Source organism: Heterocephalus glaber, unplaced genomic scaffold (assembly GCF_053883595.1).
Source record: "Heterocephalus glaber isolate CG9 unplaced genomic scaffold, H.glaber_assembly_v1.0 deba00001497, whole genome shotgun sequence".
NCBI classification, from domain to species: domain Eukaryota; kingdom Metazoa; phylum Chordata; class Mammalia; order Rodentia; family Bathyergidae; genus Heterocephalus; species Heterocephalus glaber.
The window spans coordinates 4,401,928-4,421,777 of NW_028258320.1; the positions used below are offsets into that span (position 1 = coordinate 4,401,928).

The 19,850-nt window shown below is 46.6% G+C and overlaps 1 protein-coding gene across 1 annotated transcript; it reads right to left on the reverse strand.

Moving 5' to 3' along the window:
- Positions 1 to 11,349: 11,349 nt before the first annotated feature.
- Positions 11,350 to 11,954, reverse strand: Treml4 (triggering receptor expressed on myeloid cells like 4). The gene is made up of 2 exons (XM_087184392.1): positions 11,894 to 11,954; positions 11,350 to 11,723 (listed from the first exon to the last, which is right to left on the reverse strand). Exons 1-2 carry the CDS (start codon positions 11,952 to 11,954, stop codon positions 11,350 to 11,352), a joined length of 435 nt encoding a protein of 144 aa, XP_087040518.1.
- Positions 11,955 to 19,850: the final 7,896 nt, after the last annotated feature.

Below are 19,850 nucleotides of genomic sequence, written 5' to 3' on the forward strand. Positions count from 1 at the left end.
CTCTGATAGCGGAATGCTGATATTGGTAATTTAATTTCAAAAATTCTTTTTTATTTTTTTGCTTTTACCTTTTCTTTATAGTATATTAGGGCAAGAGAGTTTTTACTTTTTAAATTTTCTTTTTTTGAAGCAGGATCTCACTATGTAGCCCAGGCTGGCCTCAAACTCACAGTGATCCTCCTGCCTCAGCCTCCCAAGTGCTGGGATTACAAGTGTGTGCCACTATGCCTGGCCTTTACTTTTTTTTTTATTTTGTCAAATCTCTGAACCTTTTTTCTCTACGGCTTCTATCTCTCTTGCATTCCTTATGTATCTCCGCCCTCTCAGTTATTTTTTTAGTTATTTAATATTTTCCTACTGCACAGTTGTCATTTTAAGTTCATTTACAGTGTGGAAAGGAGATACAATTTAATTTTCTACAGAGTTAAACATGCTTTGTTTCCATTTGTCAAATGTGAATTGGCTTTCTTTGCAATATACTAAATGTAACTGCATATCTGGACTATTTCTGGCAAGCTAGTCATCTTGATTTACCTCTGGGGTATCCTTACATAGTGAAATCTCTAGTGATTCTCTGATCCTCAAAAAAACAAACAAACCAGGAAATAAAAGGTGAGAACACAGGAAAAATTACCAAGTACTGTGAACTAAAGACAATAACTTGAACAACTATCCTACAGAGAAATAAATGCAGCAATTTATTACAGAGGAAGCAGAAGTGATGGGATGATAATTTAAAGTAGGCCAAATATTCTCAGGGAGATAAGGAGCAGCAGAAATAAGCAATCATGAAAAAGAACAAATTAGAGGTATTGATTATGAATAAGGAAATTGTTGAAATGAGGAACTCTGTAGATGCAACAATGAGCAAGATGAGTTGGTGAGGGAAACATAGCATCAACGGTGACCCCAAAGGCATTAGGGTGGACAAAGTGATGAGGCCAGCATGGGTGAGCTTCATGCTGTCAACTAGCCTGGCTTGACTGGGTCCCACCATATACAATACTGGCTTGAGAGCCACACAGGGGACAGATGGCACATACTCCTAAGTGTGCCTGGTGGGTCATGGAGCTGGGATCTTGGAGACTGTAACTGGTCTGTGCCCTTCCTCTCTGACACCGTTTTCCTGCTCTGCTTCCCAGCTGCCTGTGACTAAGCAGCTCAGCTCTATCATGCCTTCTGCCATGATGCTTCTGTCTTGGAACCAGATAACCATGGATGGAATCCCCTTAAAATGTGAGCCACATTAAATCTCTCCTCCTTTAAATTGCAGGTGGCAGGTATCATGTCCCAGAGCCTGGAAAGCTAACTAATATAAAAGCATAAAAAAATTAAGAGGTATGCAGGATAAAAATGGAAACATCAGCACCTCCTCAAAGAAGTTCCAGAAGGGGGAAAAAAAGAGTAAATGGAGGAGAACTATTTAAAAAATAATAATGAGAATTTCTCAGAATTAAAGAAATGCATTGCATCAGACTGAATGTATTGAGAGAGTTAAAAATAGAATGAATAATTAAATCCCTTGCATTAAGACACATCATCAAATAAAACATATAAAATGTTCCAGAGAGATGGAATAGGTCAGTTAAGATAAAGAAAAATCAGATTAATATCAGAATTTCCCATCACAACAGTGGAAGTAAGAAGATGTAAGAATATGCTCAAATGTTTGAAGAAAAATAACTCAGATGTTTATTTACAATGTTTTCAAACTTATCACAAGTTTGAAAATGTGGTGAAGAGAAGACACTTAGAAGTCACGGATGTAAAGGTAAAATGTTTAAAAGCAGGGCCGGGGATTTAGCTCTGTGGTGCCGCTGCCTGCCTCGAAACCACAAGGTCCTGAGTTCGATCCCCAGTACCAAAAAAAAAAAAGTTTAAAAGCTATAGCCAAGTTCCCTCTCTTAGCATCTGAATTGATAAAGATATATCTTTATTCTATCTACTTTTATCCCATTGCTAATATGCTGTAAGCAATCTAGGTGTTTCTGTACTGTAAGTGTGAATTTGTCCCAACCCACTGCAGCTGTGTAAGTTTAATAAATCAAGAAAGGGTCTTGTCATGTAGCCTATACCTGTAGTCCCAGCTACTCAGAAGCTGGGACTTGAACTCGTGATTTCAAGTGATCTCCTGCCTCAGGCAAGAGATCCCGCGCTTTCTGTGAATCTGTAGGAAGCACACAGCACCACCTATCAGCTGGTCTTGCCAAAAAATGAGGAAAGTAGGATGTGAGAATAAATATAGCTAAGACCAGCCCATAGGTGGTGCTGTGTGCTTCCTACAGATGCACAGAAAGCACATGCTCTCTGCTTGTCTTAAGAGGTTCCGGCAGCATTAACCTCATGTCCAAGACCCTACAACCCAGCTCATCTCACCTAAGTATATATTCTAAAGTCTCCCATGATTCCATCAGAGAACACATTGGAAGACATCCATGGCAGCATGGCTGCAATATGGAGAGGTGAAGGCCAGCCCACATCAGTACCCTGGTTCCACGTGGTGCAGTTGGGGGTGGGGGGGTGTGCACACAGTAGAGTGTGAGCTGCAGCCTGGAAAGCAGCAGCCTGGGTGTGCACCCAGTAGTGTGTGCAACAAGTGTGTGAAAAAGGTATAGCACCAGTTCTTTAGTGCAAATGAAAAATAGAGCCACAGAAAAATAATACTGCCTGTTTCGTAAGGACACATTCAAATTCATGATTATACAGCAAATGCTTTAGAGTAGTTGCCTTGAAAACGGGACATGTGAAAGTAGAAAATGAGGATAAAATGAATAAATAAGAGATGAAGAAAAGTGGTATGTGCATAGAAGACCATGGGGCTCTAGTTGAAATATATGTGAAGAAATGTTTATATTATACACACACACACCCACACACACACACACACACACTCACGAAAAGGAAATGGTTTGTATTGTCCAGGCTGTGCTCTTGGTGGTGGCCTTTTCACGGCTGGCATCCAGCTGGCACACACTGGTCCCTCCAGGGGGTCACTGTTCTCAGTGGCAAATGCCCGGGCCTCACTGGACATTAAATGTTCTGAATGTGACCCTAGGCTGTTTTTGTTTTATGGATGTAATATCTTCTTCTACTCCCTAAAACATTTCCCTTTCACTTCTACCCAATTATTTTGTTTTATTCAACTTAATTTTCGCCTTTAGGCTATGAATCTACTTATATGTTGAACAAACAGAAAATTGGATCTTGGTTGTCAGATCTTACTTGTGGATGACCGATTTTAATTGCATCTGAGTCTTTCTTGAACTTCTAAGAATTCATTTTTCAGTCTGCTGATCACTGCCTTTCTTAATTTCAATTTCATCATTTATTTTAAAGCCATTTTTATCTCAGGTTAAGATACCTGGGATGGGAGGACTGGAACCCAAGGGGATCCACTCACAGATCTTACTCAGCTGCCCCTGACAAAGTTCAGTGCAAGGCGTAGAGTTTAAGCACAAGAAGGAATACATAGAGGTACAGTATTGCAGAGTCAGGCAAAGGCAGGAATCCTGGTGTCGGGTTGAGGCAAGTGGAAGGATGCAAGATCCCTGGGAAGGAAGGAGCATGCGTGCAGTAGGGGGAAGATGCTGGGCAGGGCACTGGGTCACAGTGGAAAGCGCTGACCCGGATGTAGATAATCGCAGCCATGGGCGGTCAGTTTGAGGGCAGGGCAGCGGAATTGGATCTTACACTGCTCTATACAGGATAAGTGGATCTTAGAGTGCTCTATATCACTGATGATGGGGGGCTGGGAGTTATCTCCCCGGGTTTGGGTACTGCCTTTCATCAGGGGCAGGAGAATAGGTGTTCCTTCTGTGTCCAGGGAGATGGCCGAATGCACCCAAGGGCTTTGGGGCCTGGATGAAGCTGGTGTAATCAGAAACCTGCAGCAATTCTGTGACCCTGGGGAAGGGGGATGAGTAGGAAACTCGTAAATTAAAGTGAGCCCTTTTCTCTGCTCCTCTTCCCTGCCTCTTGTCTTACCCTGGCCCATTTCCTAATCTCCTCTCCCACTTCCTTCTCCCCTCCCCCTGCTTCCAACCTGCCCCTTCTTCCAGACGCCACCCTGCTACTCTCTGCTTTCTCCTCCTGCCCCCTGAGGATGAGGGCCCGGGAAAGCCCCTCTTTCCCTGAGGTCTGTTTCTTAAGGAAAACCAGAAGAGATTCCAGGACATAATGACCATTTCAATTACATCTGGCTGCGACGTTCTGAACTACCTTCCTCCCGCCATCTTTCCTGGCTTGGAAGCTGGCCCAGCTGCATGGACCCCAGACCCAGCGCAGCCATTCACCCTGCAGCAGCACCTGCAACACAGAACCGTGCACAGGGCTGACAGCAACAGACCCTTGACCGCCAGGAGTCCACCCTGCAGGAGGAACAGGAGCTCGGGGGAAGCAGCATCTGGGGGGAAGGGGCCACTGGAGTTACTGGAAGCGGGGAGAGAGAGGAGGGCGGGGGTGTCACCTGTTCCTCTCTCCCCTGGGCAGGGAGGGGCAGCCAGCACCCTCCCCGACACCCTCCCCAAGAGCCGTCAGCCTGCCTGGGTCCCACCAGCATCCTTGCTCTGCCAGTGGAAAAGGAGAAGGGAGCATTTCATGGTTGTATTATTAACAGGTGTGAGCCTTAACTCCTATGCCTTTCAGATTTCCTCTCCTCTAACTGCCTGTAGCGGGCTTTGCCCATCTCTGCAGGATTCCAGCCTTTTTCCTGTGGAGACTCTAGGTAGTACTGCTGTGCTTGTTTTAGACATTTGCAATTCATTTTCCCCACTCTGTTACCTGCTTGAGAACTTTTCCAGTAGTGTTATTCATTGGATAAAATTTCTTGTTCCTGATGTAACTGATTTGCTTTGATTGTTTTTGTCCCTAGGGTTGGTGTCTTGAAAGTTTTGTGTAAGAAGTCCTTCCTCAGCCTTAGGCCACCAGATATTCACCTGCAGTATTTTTTTCTTTTGTATTTTTTTTTTCCAATTTTCATTTTGTATTAGTACCTTGAGACCATAATGTGAAGTCAAGTAAGTCAGACTTTTGAGCTTAATAGAGCATGGTTTCTCTTATCTAAGAAACCCCAGGTATAAATAAAGAGCAAAATAACAGATGATGGGACGTAGGGAGATAGAGCTTCTGCAATATTTTTTTCTAAGGACTTCATTTTATGTTTCACACACACACACACACACACACACACACCTGAATCTAGCTGGAGTCCATCTTTGTCTGTAATTAGATAATTAGATAGGGATCCAATTTTGTGATTCATTTTTCATTTTTTAAAACATGTTGTGCTTGTTAGCTCAAGAATGTCTTCCAAATAATAGGTTCCTTGCCTCACTGATTCCTGGGGCTGCCTTATTCTAAGGCACATTTCTGGGTTTATACTGGTCTGTCAGGAACCTTCAGCATGGCCTACCAATCCCTGCATTCATTTGCACACCAGCCTACACCGGTATCAGTTGTATTGCTTAATATTTAGTAGGACAAGTCCTTGCTTATAGTTTTACTTTTTCGTGGTAGCTACTCATGCATCTTTATTTTTCCACATACTTTTAGAGTAAATTGATCAAATTCTTTTAAAAAATTGAACTCAAGGGCCGGGGATGATTTCGCTCAGTGGTTTCACCGCCTGCTGCGCAAGCGCAAGGTCCAGAGTTCGATGCCGTGTACCAAAAAAAAAAAAAAAAAAATTGAACTCAAGTTGTGATTGGAATTACATTTAGAGCCTTTGATTTGGGGGAAATTGAAGTCTTTATAATATTATTGTCTCATCAAAGATCATGGATTATTTCTATTTATTCAGATCACCTGTGTCATTTATTAGCATTTTAAGGTTTTCTACAAAGAGATTTTGGTTAAATTACTTCTTTCTAGAAACTCTTGGGTTTTTTTTTTTAGTGAATGGAATTTTATTTTATTTACATTTTGCTAAACGATTACTCTTAAGTGGAAAATCACTTTTGTTTTGGGGGAACAGGTGGATGATGTCTCACTGTGTTGCCCAGGTTGGCCTTGAACTCACAATCTGCCTGCCTCAGCCTCCCGAGTAGCTAGGATTACAGGTGTGAGCCACCATACCCATCTTTTTTAAATGTTTGCCAGTTGATCCTGAATCTGTCAGCCTTGCTAAGCTCTTTCATGAGATCTAATATTCATTGATTCTGCTTTTTCTTTTTTTAATATGGATGATCCTGTCATCTGCAAGTGTAGTTTTTACAATTCTTGTCTTCTTTCCTCGTATCTACTTTCTTCTAGCACTGGCCAGGACCTCTATACTAACCATTAGTAGTAGCTGTAAGAATCCTTAATTTGTATTTATATTTTTCCACTTAGTAATAATTTATTGTAATCATTGACATACAATCTTTACCAAGTTTTATCTTCCTATTTCTATTTTATGGCGTTTTCCCCTTATAATATAGATGTATTGAACTTTTCCAAATGCATTTTCTACAGCAGTTGAATTTTTCCTGTACATTTTTATTACTTATTAATTAATTATTAGATTTACTCCATTTACTTTGATAGGTTTTCTATGGCTGAATGACCCTTTCAGTCCTGAAATACACCCCACCAAATCACACTGATCGTGGCTCCCTCTTTTCTGATACACTTTGAGCTCAGTCAGCTGGCATTCATTTTTGCTTTTGACTTCATGCCCAGCATGAACCTGTAATTTAATTTTCTTGTGTTATCTATAGCCAGTTTTGAGGCACTAGCCTCTCCAAATGCACTGACAGCTGTTATGTCTGTGTCTAGACATCCCCGCAAAGCCTCATGCGGTCATAAGTGGGGCTTTTCAGAGGTTGCTGGATGTACAGTGTGTGATGCTGGGATCAAGGGTGTGTGATTACTTAATTATACTTAATTAGTCCACTGGATTGGTTTGGCATAGTTTAGGTGTTAATAATGGGTGTCCCTCCCTGGGCATGAGTGCTACCTGCCCCAAAGGCGTGTACCTTGGACAGACTATAAGGGCCAGAAAGAGGGCTGCTGCCATCACTTGTTGCTTACTGCTTGCTGCTTCACTAGTGCACTGCTTGCTGCCTTCTGCCTGCCAAGAACCCTTTCTCTGTGATGCCCCTTTGCCAGGGCACCCCACCTTGGAGCCAGCCAGCTACGGACTGAAACCTCTACAAACTGTGAGCCAAATAAACCTTTCCTCCTTTAATTTTGGGTGTTGGGTATTTTGTCTTAGCAACAAGAAAAGTAACTAAGACAATAGCTTTTGCTTCTTTTCTATTTGTGCAAAATCCTGCATAAAACATGAATCAAACATTTTTTAAAAGTTTGGTGAGATCTGTAAATCTATCTGAGTCTCAAGTTTTCTTTGAAGACGTGTTTTTAACATTTCAATTTTCCATAATTATCAATCTACTTAAGTATATTACTTTGTAAATCTTGGCATTTTATTATATATATATATATATATATATTTTTTTTTTTTTTTTTTTTTTTTTTTTTTTTGTACCAGGGAACAAACTCAGGACCTTGTGCTTGCGAGGCAGGTGCAGGCGCCATTGAGCCAAACCCCTGGCATATATATATTTTAACAGTGACAAAGTTTCACATTTATTAAAGGTAGGAAAAAATAGGCTCTGTAGAGCAAGTCTGGGCCAGGTAAAACTAGGAAAAAGGAGAAGAAAATAAAAATAAATGCATCCTACAGTATGGGTTGGGCTACTATGAGGAGATATGATAGCCTTGGCATTTTATATTTTAAGGAATTTGTCCACTTGTCGGATTTCAGACAAGAATTTGCCCTTCAATTTGTTATTTATTTAAATCTTGTATTTTGATTGCAACAGCAATATGTCTATTTTGTTAAACTTTCCTTGGGACCGGGGACTTAGCTCAGTGGTGCTGCTGCCTGCCTCACAAGCACAAGGTCCCAAATTCAATCCCCAATACCAAAAAAAAAAAACAACACAACTTTCCAAAGAACCATTTATAGATTTCCTTTATTTCCACCATCTTAATCCATTTAATTTATTTCAGCCTTCACCTTTTCATATTGAGAGATTTGGGTACCTAGATATGTATATATCTTCATATATTGTTTATATATATATTTATATACCTTTGGGCCTGTTCTCTTGCTCATTTTCTATCTTCTTGAACTAATTTTTAACCCCTTATGTTTTCCAACAAATTTAATTAAAGGTATTGTTTTCCCCCTAAATATTAGTTATGCCTCATACTTTTTAGGTAATGTTTCTACTATCATAATATATTTTATTATACTTTTAATAATTTACATTAAAATATATTAATAAATATTACTTTTGCTTGCTCTTGGAAAGCAGGTACTGGCGGAACCACTGAGCTAAATCCCCGGCCCCTCTCATTCATTCTTAATTATGTTGCACTATGTTTGGAGAATATATTCTGTATCACATTAATTCTTTGGAATTATTCAAGTTTCTTTTATGTCTACTTTATAAATGTTCTCTATGTATTTGAGGAATATACATTATATGTATGCAGCATGTTTGATATGTGTATGTTTATGTGTATGCATATTATACAGTTTATATGTATTTATACATAATGCATTTTATTAAATATCTATATATTTAATATTAACAATATTAACATATTGAAAAAATCTTCAACATGTACATACATATTTGAAAATATTAAAAAAGATTTGTAATATATTCCTATAAATAGGTATCATAATGTGTATATTTGTCAATATTATATAAATGGCATAATACTTGGAATTTTTTAGTTACCGGGTTTAGAACTTAGATTCTTCTGTTTACTCTTAGTCTCATTGGTCTTCCATCTTCTGAGGAAGATGTGACTCTCCAACTACACCTGTAAGCCACTTACTTCTTCTTGCATTTCTGGCAGGGTTGAGTTGCTTGATCTACTTTTTTTTTAGACAGGGTCTCACTATGTAACCCAGGCTGGCCTTGAGGCCTTGAAGTCTTGGCAATCCTCTTGCCTCAGCCTCCCCAGTGCTGGGATTACAGGTGTGTGCCACTACACACACAGGTGTTTGGTGCTTCTCGTTCTTGATTCATAGTTAATTTACCTCCTTAGCTGAACTGATCATATTAACTAAGAATCATTGTACTGTTGGTTCCCACGTCTGTCCTTTGGGTGGTTTCCAGTGCTTGGTGTATTGTCATTCTTCTAATACAGTAGTTCCTCTAAGCTGCCAAGTTATTTGGGGTTGAGAGCTCACATTCTTCTGGCCTTATCAGGTACCCAGTCTGGTGGTGAAGAGCTGGAGGATAAATCCTTTGACCTAGTGAGTTTTAGAAGTATGGGGAGTCCTTCCTAGGACACGAGACCCCAGGTAAACCCATCTGCTACCTTCTCAGACTCTCAGTTAGGGCTCTATCTTTAAACTCATTGGGAGGTGCTCCGTAGTCTGGAGTTTGAGCTGGGCAGACCAGGGAGTTTCCAGGAAGCTGGCCATCTATTTCCCTCAAATGCTGGCTGCCTTAGCTGTGCCTCATGGTTCTCAAAGCACCTGTGGCCTAGGCCACTTTATCCTTTTTTTCTATAAAGAGAAGGCCATGATGGCCTCAGTACCCCCGATTGCAAGGGTCAAGAGCAGAAGTTAAAAGTCTGCTCCACTGTCTGCCCCAGGATGTGGTCACTCTCCACACACTCCTGCATGGCCTCCACTTCCCATATTTCTCAGGTTCTGTTCTGTCCCCTTCAGAGACCCATGTTTAAATGTCTATAGTTCTATAATTCCTCCAAAGTTAATGACCTGAATCCTTCTCCTCTCTACCCAACTTTGAATCTGGGCCATGAGAGATCCTCTGCTGTACACTGTGCCCAGCCATCCTCCAAAAAATGCTGAAGTGCCCTCCCTGATTCAAAGGATGCTCCATGCACTCTCCGGCCACCCCTTCCCAGGATCTTCCTTCCATGTGAAACCTGTCTTACCTGTGCTCAGACCCATTAATGGAAAGCCCAGGGGTCCCCTCTGGAGAAGCGACCAGAGCTAGGAGGACACAGAAAAGACAGGTTGCTCAGAGAACCAGAACAGAGCATGAGTTTGGGTCTCCAGGACCAGAAGAGGGAGTAGAGAAAGGAGAGAACCAGCTCCTCAGGGTCCCAGACCAGGGGTAACTGGGTAACTGGGCCTAAGTTCTGTTTCTTTTTCTTTCTTTCTCTCTCTTTCTTTCTTTCTTCCATCTTTTGAGCTAGTACTTAAAATTACACATATTTATGTGGTACCAAAGGATGTTTCAATACATGTTTACATTGCATAATATTCAAAATGTAAAAAATAGTTTAGTTAGCTTATGAATAAGGCAGCTAGCTAGGGAAAGGGCCTGAGATAGAGCTGGGTGACCAACCATATTGATAAGAATTAAAATAAGAATAGATAGTGATCTAGGACTTTTGACCAAGAATAAACTTCCTCAGGCAGCACAGAATGCAGCCCCTTCCCTAAGAAAGGGAGTTGCAGGTCCTCCCTACTAAGCTCCCCCGAGTTTCCAGGAATTTAAAAGCAGAATAAACAGTTTTTCTGTAAAACCACAGTTTCCTTTAAACCCTACATGTGGAGGAACTGGGTCAGACAGCCTGAGTTTCCATTGGTCATTTGAGGCACCTGTGACAGGTGAACATTAAACAATTGAGCAGTGCCCATGCTCTGCTTATCTATAAGAAATTCTGGGTCGAGGGTCCTCGTAGCCACCCACTCGGGGCCCTTCCTGGAAATCCAGGAGCTATTCTTATTATTATTACTTTCAATAAAACTCTCCTGACCACCTCCTTTTGGTTCCTGATTTTGTTCTTTTATATTGTGAGACCATGAGCTCACTTTTGTACTTTTTGTAATGTTTTGGAGATACCACCAAGATAGGAGATTCATATGAGGTAAGCCCCAAATGGGGAGTTTTATTATCTTGCAATATATTCTGGTTAACTGCAATTCCATTTAGGAGAGAAAGATTTGCACTCACATGTAGGAATGTGGCCAGTTTCAGGATGAGATCAGAGAAAGCACATTTATCTCTCTGAGTCTTATGCCCTGATGTGCTTCCCACAGCCCCGGCCCAGGACATCCACCCCACCGCAGGCCTTCCTGCTCTCTCCTTTCCTGACACTAAGGTCCCCCAAGTTGCCTGGCCATCCCTCTCTCCTCCCCCATGTGAGACCCCAGACCTACCTGTGGTCATGGAGAGTGAGACTCCTGTCCCCAAGCCTTGAATAGGTCTCCCCCCAAGCTGGGACCGGGACTGGCAGGTAGAGCAGAAGTGAAAACCCATCTCTGAGACAGGGCTCCTCTCTGCCCTTGGACCCAAGCAGAATTGCCTGGCAGGATTAGGTGATGGAGCCACGGGCCAGGGATGAGTGAGCCCAGCCTGAGTCCCTCTGCTAGGGGCGTTTCCCCAAGGAAGTCTCACCTGGAGACACCACCAGGGTGATGTTTCTGAGAATAAAGATCGTGTTTATGGAGACATTGTAGTTTCCACACCAGTACTTTCCCGAGTTGTCCTCCTTCAGGTCACTCATGTTGATGACAAAGAAACCAGCATGGGGGTCATCCCAGATTGTGTATCGCAGCTCCTCCACTGTCGTCCAGGGCTGGGAGGTGGTGACCACCCTGGAGCACCTCTTCTCTTCTGTCTGGCAACACCAGCTTTTTCTCAGGTAGGGCCCTGTCTGGGGTGTGTACTGGCACCGCACAGACAGTGTCTGTCCCACCACTGCATGCAGCTCCTTGGGCACTGCTGCTGACACCCTAGAACCTGGACAACAAGTCCTCCCTCGGTCACAGCCTGGCCGGGCCACCGCTCCCAGGGCTGGAAAAAGTGGAGAGGGAACCACTTCTGATGCCCCAGCCAGACGTGGCCCCAGAGCCAGTCCTGTGGGCACAGCTGGCCCCCGTCCACCCTCATCCTGGACCCCTCTGTCTCACCTGAGGCCAGGAGCACCAGCAGCAAAGGGAGCAGCATCAGCTCGGGGCCCCTCCAGGTCATGGCACCCCAAGTTGCTTCTGTCAGTGAGAGAGAGGAACAAAGGGAAGCCCTCTGGGCAAAGGGAACCAGAAGAGGGGCCCCATTCTTCCGACTGTCAGCGACTCTGGCCTGGCAGTACCCAGAAGGTCAACACTGTACACTGCCTGGGGAAGTGACTGGCCGGGGAAGGCAAGTGCACTGGGCTCAGGGGAGAGGTGGCAGCCAGGCTCAGGTTGGGGGCACCAGCCGCAGGGTCTCTCCCAGCCCTCCATGCCTCAGCCCCATTGCTCAGCTCCCTTTGGCCCGACCTCTGCCTGTCTCTGCTTCCCTACAGCTTCACCCCATCCAGCTCCTCTTTTCCCTCTCTCCGTGCTTTCCCTGGGAGAGGCCAGGGGCCCTTGGAGACACAGCCAGAGTCCTTGTCAGGGTCCCTGGCACAAGTCAGGGACCCTTTCTGGGCTGAAACAGGGCGTAATGAGTTTTCACCCTAGGGTCTCGGGGAGGGGCAAGCTTCAATTACAGGAGCTGAGGGTGATCCCTGGAGAAAGTGGGGACAGAGGAGTCGGGCAGGAAGCTTGCCGTGTAAGGATTATCAGCGGGGAAGCAGGAGGGGACAGATCAGCTAAGGCCGAGAAAGAAGGCGGGGTGGGGGGATGACTCCAGACTAGGTCTGTTGGAGGAATACGGAAATGGGTGTACAGATGAAAACTCCAGTTAAGTTACAATGTGTGTGTACAAATGTGTGAGGAGGACCAGGTATGGTGATGCACACCTGTAATCCCAGCACTTGGAAGGCTGAGGCAGGAGGATTGCCAGGAGTTCAAGACTAGCCTAGGCTACATATCAAGACACTGTCTCAAAAAAGCAAAACAAAACAAAAGTGAAGGGGGAAAAGGCCAAAGTTGGAACAATCTAGTGACAATATACAGTGGGCCTTCCCATCCAAAAACAAGTATTCCTGAGTCCATGTGGATGTAAACAAATGATCAAATAAACAAACAACCAGAGCAGAAGAGGGAAATCTCCCATGCGTGAGGGTTCGGTTATGGCCTGAGTGCTGGTGTTCCCTGGAATCATACGGGGACACTTAACCCCACGTGTGAGGGTCACAAGAGTGTAGGGCTGTTGGGAAGTCGATGAAGTTGCAAGGGCTCCTTCTCGTGGTAGGATTGGTGCCACTGAGGGGAGTGAGTTTGTCCTCTGCCAGGGAGGAACACTGTTCTCCTTTCCACCATAAGATCAGGGAGAAGCTGCTGCCTCCGTTTGCCCGGGCCAAACAGCAGGAGGTGAGCGGGCCAGCAGGACGGCAGAGCTTCCTCTGTGTTTCCAGCCCTGGCCTGGCTGCTGCACTCCAGCTCCTGTCAGATCAGCAGGCACTGGATTCTCACAGGAGTGCGGACCCCACTGAGAGCTGCAGGTGGGAGGGAGCTGTTTGAATCATCCAGAAGCCATCATATCCCCCACCCCACCCCCAGCTCTGCCCCATGTGTGGAAAAATTGTCTTCCAGGAAACTAGTCCTGGTGCCAAAAAGCTTGGGGACTGCTACCCCAAAGGTTCATGGTTGGGAGCCTGGTGCCCACCCAGATGGCTGAGTTGGGAGGCAGTGTGGAACCCTCCAGGGTGGGGCCGAGTGGGGGTTCCCAGCATAACGGAGGCATGGCCCGGAAGGACTCCCCGGAAGGACTCAGACCTTCTCCCTCTGGCTTCCAGTCTGAGGACTCGATGCCCCCTCTTGGATGCTTTCCTGCCCTGGGGACACCATCTGCCTTGAGGCCTTCACCACAGCCAAGCTGCTGCTGCTGCCACACCCTCACTCTCTGTCCCCGGACACATATCCAGGACTTTGCCCGCCCTGAGCAATCCCCACTCACCCCAAACATGGCACCCCAAAGTAGGCCACTTTGGCATAAGGAGCTATTTTGAGCTCAAAGCAACTGAGAACCAACAGAGGAGGAAAAGTTTCCTGTCCTCTCCTTCTCTGCCTTAGAGGCTGGGCGTAAAATCTCTCTTTTCAAGGTGACCCCCAATACCAGGAAGAGAGAAGCGCTCACTTCTAGGATGGGAGTTGACACCAGGGTAAGTTTGCATAAACAGACTTCACTAAAATAACCTTTACCTTCCATTCATTTCCCCACATCTTTCCCAGTCACTTCCCAAAACTGAGTGTCCCTCAAAGCCCAAACCCCTTTGCCCTGTTCACGTGGTCTCTTCACCTCCAGCGTCTGCATCTTTGTGTTCCACTTCCTTCTGTGAACTTCCATGCACGTGAGAATTAATAAAACCTGGGTGCCTTTTCTCCTGTTGATTTGTCCATTGATATAGTTTCATTCCCTAGCCCTCCAGTCCAAACTTCTCCCCATTATCTACCCAGAGTACCCGAATTTCTCAGGCCCAAGGTCAAGGCGATGGTGGAAGAGATTCAGGCAAAAAGGACAAAGGGCTGAGGCACCAAGCTATGAACTCTGTCTTTGAGAAAGGAACTTGAAAATCAGACCTGTGTTTTTCCCATAAAGAAGAACATCTGCTTTAATTAAATGGAACTGGAAGTTCTGTGAACTGGGCAGAAGCTTTCAAAGCCACTCCATCCTGTGCCAGTTCCCGTGGGATGGATGCCTGAGGTTTGGAGCCCCCATGACAGTCGCCATGGGCCACTACTGAGCACCTGACATGTGGCAAGTTTGGCTGAGGAGCTGGATTTTAATTTTTATTTGATTTTAGTTAACTTAAGGGCAAACAGCTCCCTGGGGTCCGTGGCTCGAATTCTGGACAACCTAGCTCCAGGCAGCTGAGATGACTTTAACTCCTGCCCCCACATGACGGACAGATTTTTTTGCTGTGCTGTGTTTGTGATTTTTTTTTTTTTTTTTTGGTACCGGGGATCAAACTCAGGATGTTGCGCTTGCGGGTCAGGTGTCAGAACCACTGAGCTAAATTCCCAGCCCAAATGTTAAAGCTGTAAAGCTAGCTGGGCATGGGAGTGCACAGCTATAATCCAAGTACTCTGGGAGGCTGAGGCAGGTGGATGGCAAGTTGGAGCCCAGCCTGGCAATTTAGCATGATCCTGACTCAAAAGACAAATAAAACAGGCTGGGTGTGTAGCTCAGTGAAAAAGTCCTGGATTCAATCTCCAGTACAGAGGGGGAGGGGGAGGGGAGGGGGAGGGGAGAGGAGGGGAGGGGGAGGGGAGGGGGAGGGGGAGGGGGAGGAGGGAGCCTAATAGAAGACAACGCATGGGGATATCTTTGTACATTATTTAAAAGACAATACTCAAAATGTCACTGCAGCTCAGATCAGGAAGATCTTAGGTAAGACTCCAATGATACAAATCATAGAGGGGACACAGATAAATTTAACCACACTGTCAAATGCTGTGTCCCAGGCGTTGTCAGCACCAAGCTGATCTCACTACCTGGGACAACACAAAGCTGTGCAACAGTGGTAGAGGGAACAGCAAGGTCAGAGCTTAGTGAGGGCTCTGGTGTGAGGCAGGTGCTTCAACATGAAGCACAGTAGTATGTGCCTGTAGTCTCAGCTATTTGGGAGGCTGAGGCAGGAGGATTGCCTGAGCTCAGGAGTTCAGGGTCAGCCTAGGCAACACGGCAACACTGCATCTCAAAAAGAAAAGGCAAAAAAGGTACAATAAAAACAGAACATGTTTGCAGTTAACCTGGGAATATGTGTCCCTTTTATTACATGAAGGAGAAGACTGAGGTCCAGCTTGGGAGAGGAAGTGGCCAATATGAGAAACCATGGTATGTAAGAAGCAGGTTAGGTTTCCATTCCTGGCCACCCCATGCCAGATGTCCTGCTGTTCCCTAGCAAAGGCAACTCTCAGGAATAACCCGACAGGGAGAGCTTGGAATCGGAGGCCACGGGGACCTCCCGCTCCAGCGGAGACCGATAGTCCTGAGCTAGGGGGACTCGGGACAATAGGCAGACCAAGAAGGTAAACTGAGGCAGCTGCCTGGCCCCTACCCAAAACACCTCCTTGGCTCCAAAAGTACTCATTTCTGATTGCACAGATTCTTGAAAACTTTGTTTACGGGATGCTAAAATTGAAGCTATTGTCTGCACCTTTTTCTGCCTTGAGGGCAGTTTATAACACATAGCATGCAATGGGCTGTTTTTGGCATCAGAGACACCAGAGGTATTTGGCATAACCAGACAAAGAGTGAATGTTTATTTTCCACTTACTATATTTTTCTTTCATTGACAGTAAACAAAGCAACAAAACTTTCACATTGGAACTATTTCTGTGTCAGGTTCCATGGAGCCCTCTGGGTGGGTCCCAGGACTTGACTTTCGTGCCTGGCTCCTCTCATGGGCCTTTTAACAGTAAAAGGTTGGAAAAGGCTGTCTCACATTCACTGCCAGCCATGCTTCCAAGTATTGTGAGCGCCACCCATCAAACACATTTCTGTGAGATTTAAAATCCAAGCCAGGCTACACTGGAAGGCAGGCGTCCATTTCACCAGCTAAGCTGTCTGCACTGGCAGCTTCCTGACTGGGGAAGTTTCGGGGTTCTCCGGGGCTATCATAGTTCTCCCAACTGGGTAAGAGCAATGGCCCTTCATACGCCTGTGCTGCAACATGGCTTTGAGGGTCATTCCCAGAAGCTGTTAGGATCTGACTCTGTAAAATTGTTTCAAAATTTATGTATTTATTGGTACTAGGGGTTGAACCCAGGGCCTTTGCTCTGAGCTATATCTCCACTTTTTAAAAATTCATTTTGAGACATGGTCTCACTAAGTTGCTAAATTGCCCAGGCTGGTCTCAAACTTGGAATCCTCCTGCCTCAGCCTCCCAGAGTGCTAAAATTATAGGTGGGCACCACTACGACTGGCTTAACACTCTATTTTTAAAACCTCCTTCTACTTAAAATAGGTAGTTTGGATTTTGCTGTCTGCAAGTGAGCGTTGGCTGGTGCAAATCCTAAGGAGATGAATGTCATGTTCCAGAATTAGGGGGAGGCCAGAGCATAGCACCTGTGAAAAGACATCAGAACCTCTCTGCTAACTTTACCACGGCTTGGAGAGGGGTTTCTGAGGTCAGAACTGGGAGAACTTGTCCAGTGTCCTGCAATTTGGGCAGAGACTGCAGACAGCCAGCTGTTGGTGGGGGGCAGGATGTAGAAGTGGTGCTGATGAGGAGCCACCAGGTGTTTTTGGGGTGCATGCAGTGGGAGAGTACTCCCCATGGGCCCAATGTGGGCTCACGCATGCACTTGGGTTGTCACTGATCCTGTCCAAAGGAGGTGCAGGACCTTGGTGGGAAGAAGCCGGAAGTGGACAAGTGCTCAGAGCCAGGAAAGAGGCAGTGTTGACTTGCAACAGGAAGCTGCAGGTGACAGAGACTGCGGAAGAGCCCCAGCAGTGCCCCACGGAGCAATGCCAGCTGGGGCCCAGGGCTGTCAAAGGCTTCCTGCTCCCTCCTCTTCTTCCTTCCACCACTACAGGCTGGACCCCCCCCCAGCTGCAGCTGGAATCTTGTGGAGATGGCAGAGCAAAGAAAGTCAAGCCCACCTGTCCCTGGGGAACCCCGATCCAGAGGCATGGGCAGAGGCTTTTGTTTTAAATAGAGCCTCCTTCCCTACCTGAATTGCTGAATGGCAGCTCTTTTTTTCTTTCTTTCTTTTCTTTTCTTTTCTTTTTTTTTTTTTTTTAAGAATAACCCTACTCAAAAACAACCGGAAGGGAAGAATGAATCAGGGGAACTCATCCACTGTGACAAATGCCCCACTCTGGGTGGGATGTCCCTCTGCACTTTCTCCTCAATGTTGCTGGGAACCTGAAACTGCCCTAAAAATAAGCTTTTCTTTTAAAAAATGTGCAGGACTGGTGGGCCTCGGCATAAGTTCCACCGAGTTCCAGACAAGTCCCCAGGAATGTTCACATCTGGGCTTCAGTCAGGGAACCGACATAGGAACTTTTGGGGAATTCTTTTGAGTCCCAGTTGCTCTATGTAAGACCCAGATCCCTCAGTTCCATGGCCTCTGGCTACATCTCCTGGGCTCCCTCCACCCAGCCCCAGTGTTTCCTCTCCCTTGGTGGAAGAGAGCTCAGGGACCAAGCAGAAAGCTCACAGGGGGGCTCAGGAAGCCTTGTGCATTGTCCCTTGAGTGGTGGCCGGTTTGTGCCAGCCACTGCAGGGGGGCTGCTATGTCCCAGGGGCTCCTTGTGCTGCCCCCATGGTCACTGCCTGCCTGACCTCCCACTTCCCTGCCGGCTCCGCCATCTTCACCTCGTCCCCAGCATCCTGACTCATGCCTGGCTGCCTGGCACTGTCCCAGGGCCCGGTCCTGCCCCTGCCCTCCTGAGGAGGGAAGAAAGGGGCAGCAGAGGACAGGCTCTGGGAACCCCTGGGAGACAGTTCCTCTACGCCAGCACACAGGGTGGGTGTCTCTGTCCCCTCCCCTGTTTCAGTCTCCAGGTTCACGCCGGCCCCACTCACCCAAGGCCAAGGCTTCTGCAGAAGGATAAATAGGACAGAGTCCACCACGCCCTTGTTCAGGGTGAACCTGCACATCAGAACGCCGGCCAGCAGCCCAGGTCTGAGGATAAAGTCGGTGTAGGGTGACTCCATGGGTCGAAGCTCCTGAATATGAGAGGGTAGTGTCAGCTGCCAGCAGGGACCGGAGGTTGCACCGTTTGTAGATGAGGTCTCGACCTTTCCCATTACCCTGGAGGGATCTACTTGGTCCCCTGCCTGGGACCTGCCTGCCTCAGCCTCCTGAGTACAGCCACTGGTTACCCTGAGCTCACCCACTTCTTCCAAGGGCTTGGGGAGGCCCCCATATTCCCCACTGCCTGCAGCACAAAGGGCAGAACCACAGTGTCCTGTTGTCCTGCTGTGACCTGGCCATCTCCTCTCTCTACTTGGCCAGCTGTCTGGCTTTGTAGACGACACACACTGCATGTGTCTCCACTGCCTGCTCCTACTTCTGCCAGGCACGAATACCACCCTACCCTCTGCCCTAACCCTACTCCGCTCCGAGTCTCTGACACTGCCTCTGGATCACCAACTGCCCAAGCTCCAGGGTGTCTCTCAGCTCCTGGGGGGAACTGCTCTGTGGGGAAGGACATCTGTCCAGCCCCTGCTTAGCTCCAGGGCAGGGGCTGCTGATCTCTGTGATTCAGAGGTGCAATGCTTGTTCCCCAGCCCTGGGTTTCCTTCCAGCTCTGAGGCTGGAGGATGGACTTTTGTTGCCTTGGCCTGCTAATGTGCAAGGCTTGGGCTGGGGCTGGGACCTCTGGGCCTATCTGGAGCAGGAGATGGTCCCTGTTCCACCCAGTCCGGCTCTCTGGCATCCAGTAATCCTTGGTAGAGACGGGACAGCATGCCCTGAGCTCGCTTCTGTCCAACCTGGCTGACAACCTGAGATTCATCAGAGATAAAATCTCCCACAGGCTAAGCCGGCTCTCTCTTGCCCTGGGGTTGTACTCTGGTTGGGAGAAAGGTGTGCCAGGTCCTAGAAGGTCAAACATAGAAGCATTCAATGTCCCCAGTCCAACCTCCCGAGTAGCAGGCTGACAGAAGCCTACGGTCACACTGTGGACAGCAGCAGAGTCAGCAAAGGGACCCAGGTCTGGAGACCCAGTGTGTGTGTCTGGTGGTGACATCATGCTGATGTCAGCCTTCAGGACCTGCCCACTCAGCCTGGCCTGGTTTTCTGCTCTCAGCGCCCTCTCCACCTGACAGGTGAAGAAAAGACAGAGAAGGAAAAGATAGAGGAGGATTCCCCACAATCTGAGAAGGGAAAGTCTTCTAGGCCACCCCATACCACCCCACAAAGAGCCTGCTGTGTCTACTTGTTTAAATCTCGCTAAAAAGACAGTCCTTGGGGGAGGAGGGTTTCCTCTCCAAGCAACTTCAGTCCTGTCACAGGCATCCTGGTGAAGGCTTTGTCCCAGTTTCTC

Bases quoted from the DNA above. Each gene is read 5' to 3' on its own strand.
- Treml4 (XM_087184392.1), bottom strand. From the start codon at position 11,954: ATGACCTGGAGGGGCCCCGAGCTGATGCTGCTCCCTTTGCTGCTGGTG. The intron at 11,724-11,893 runs GTGAGACAGAGG...CTTGTTGTCCAG, and splicing joins GCTGGTGCTCCTGGCCTCAG to GTTCTAGGGTGTCAGCAGCA.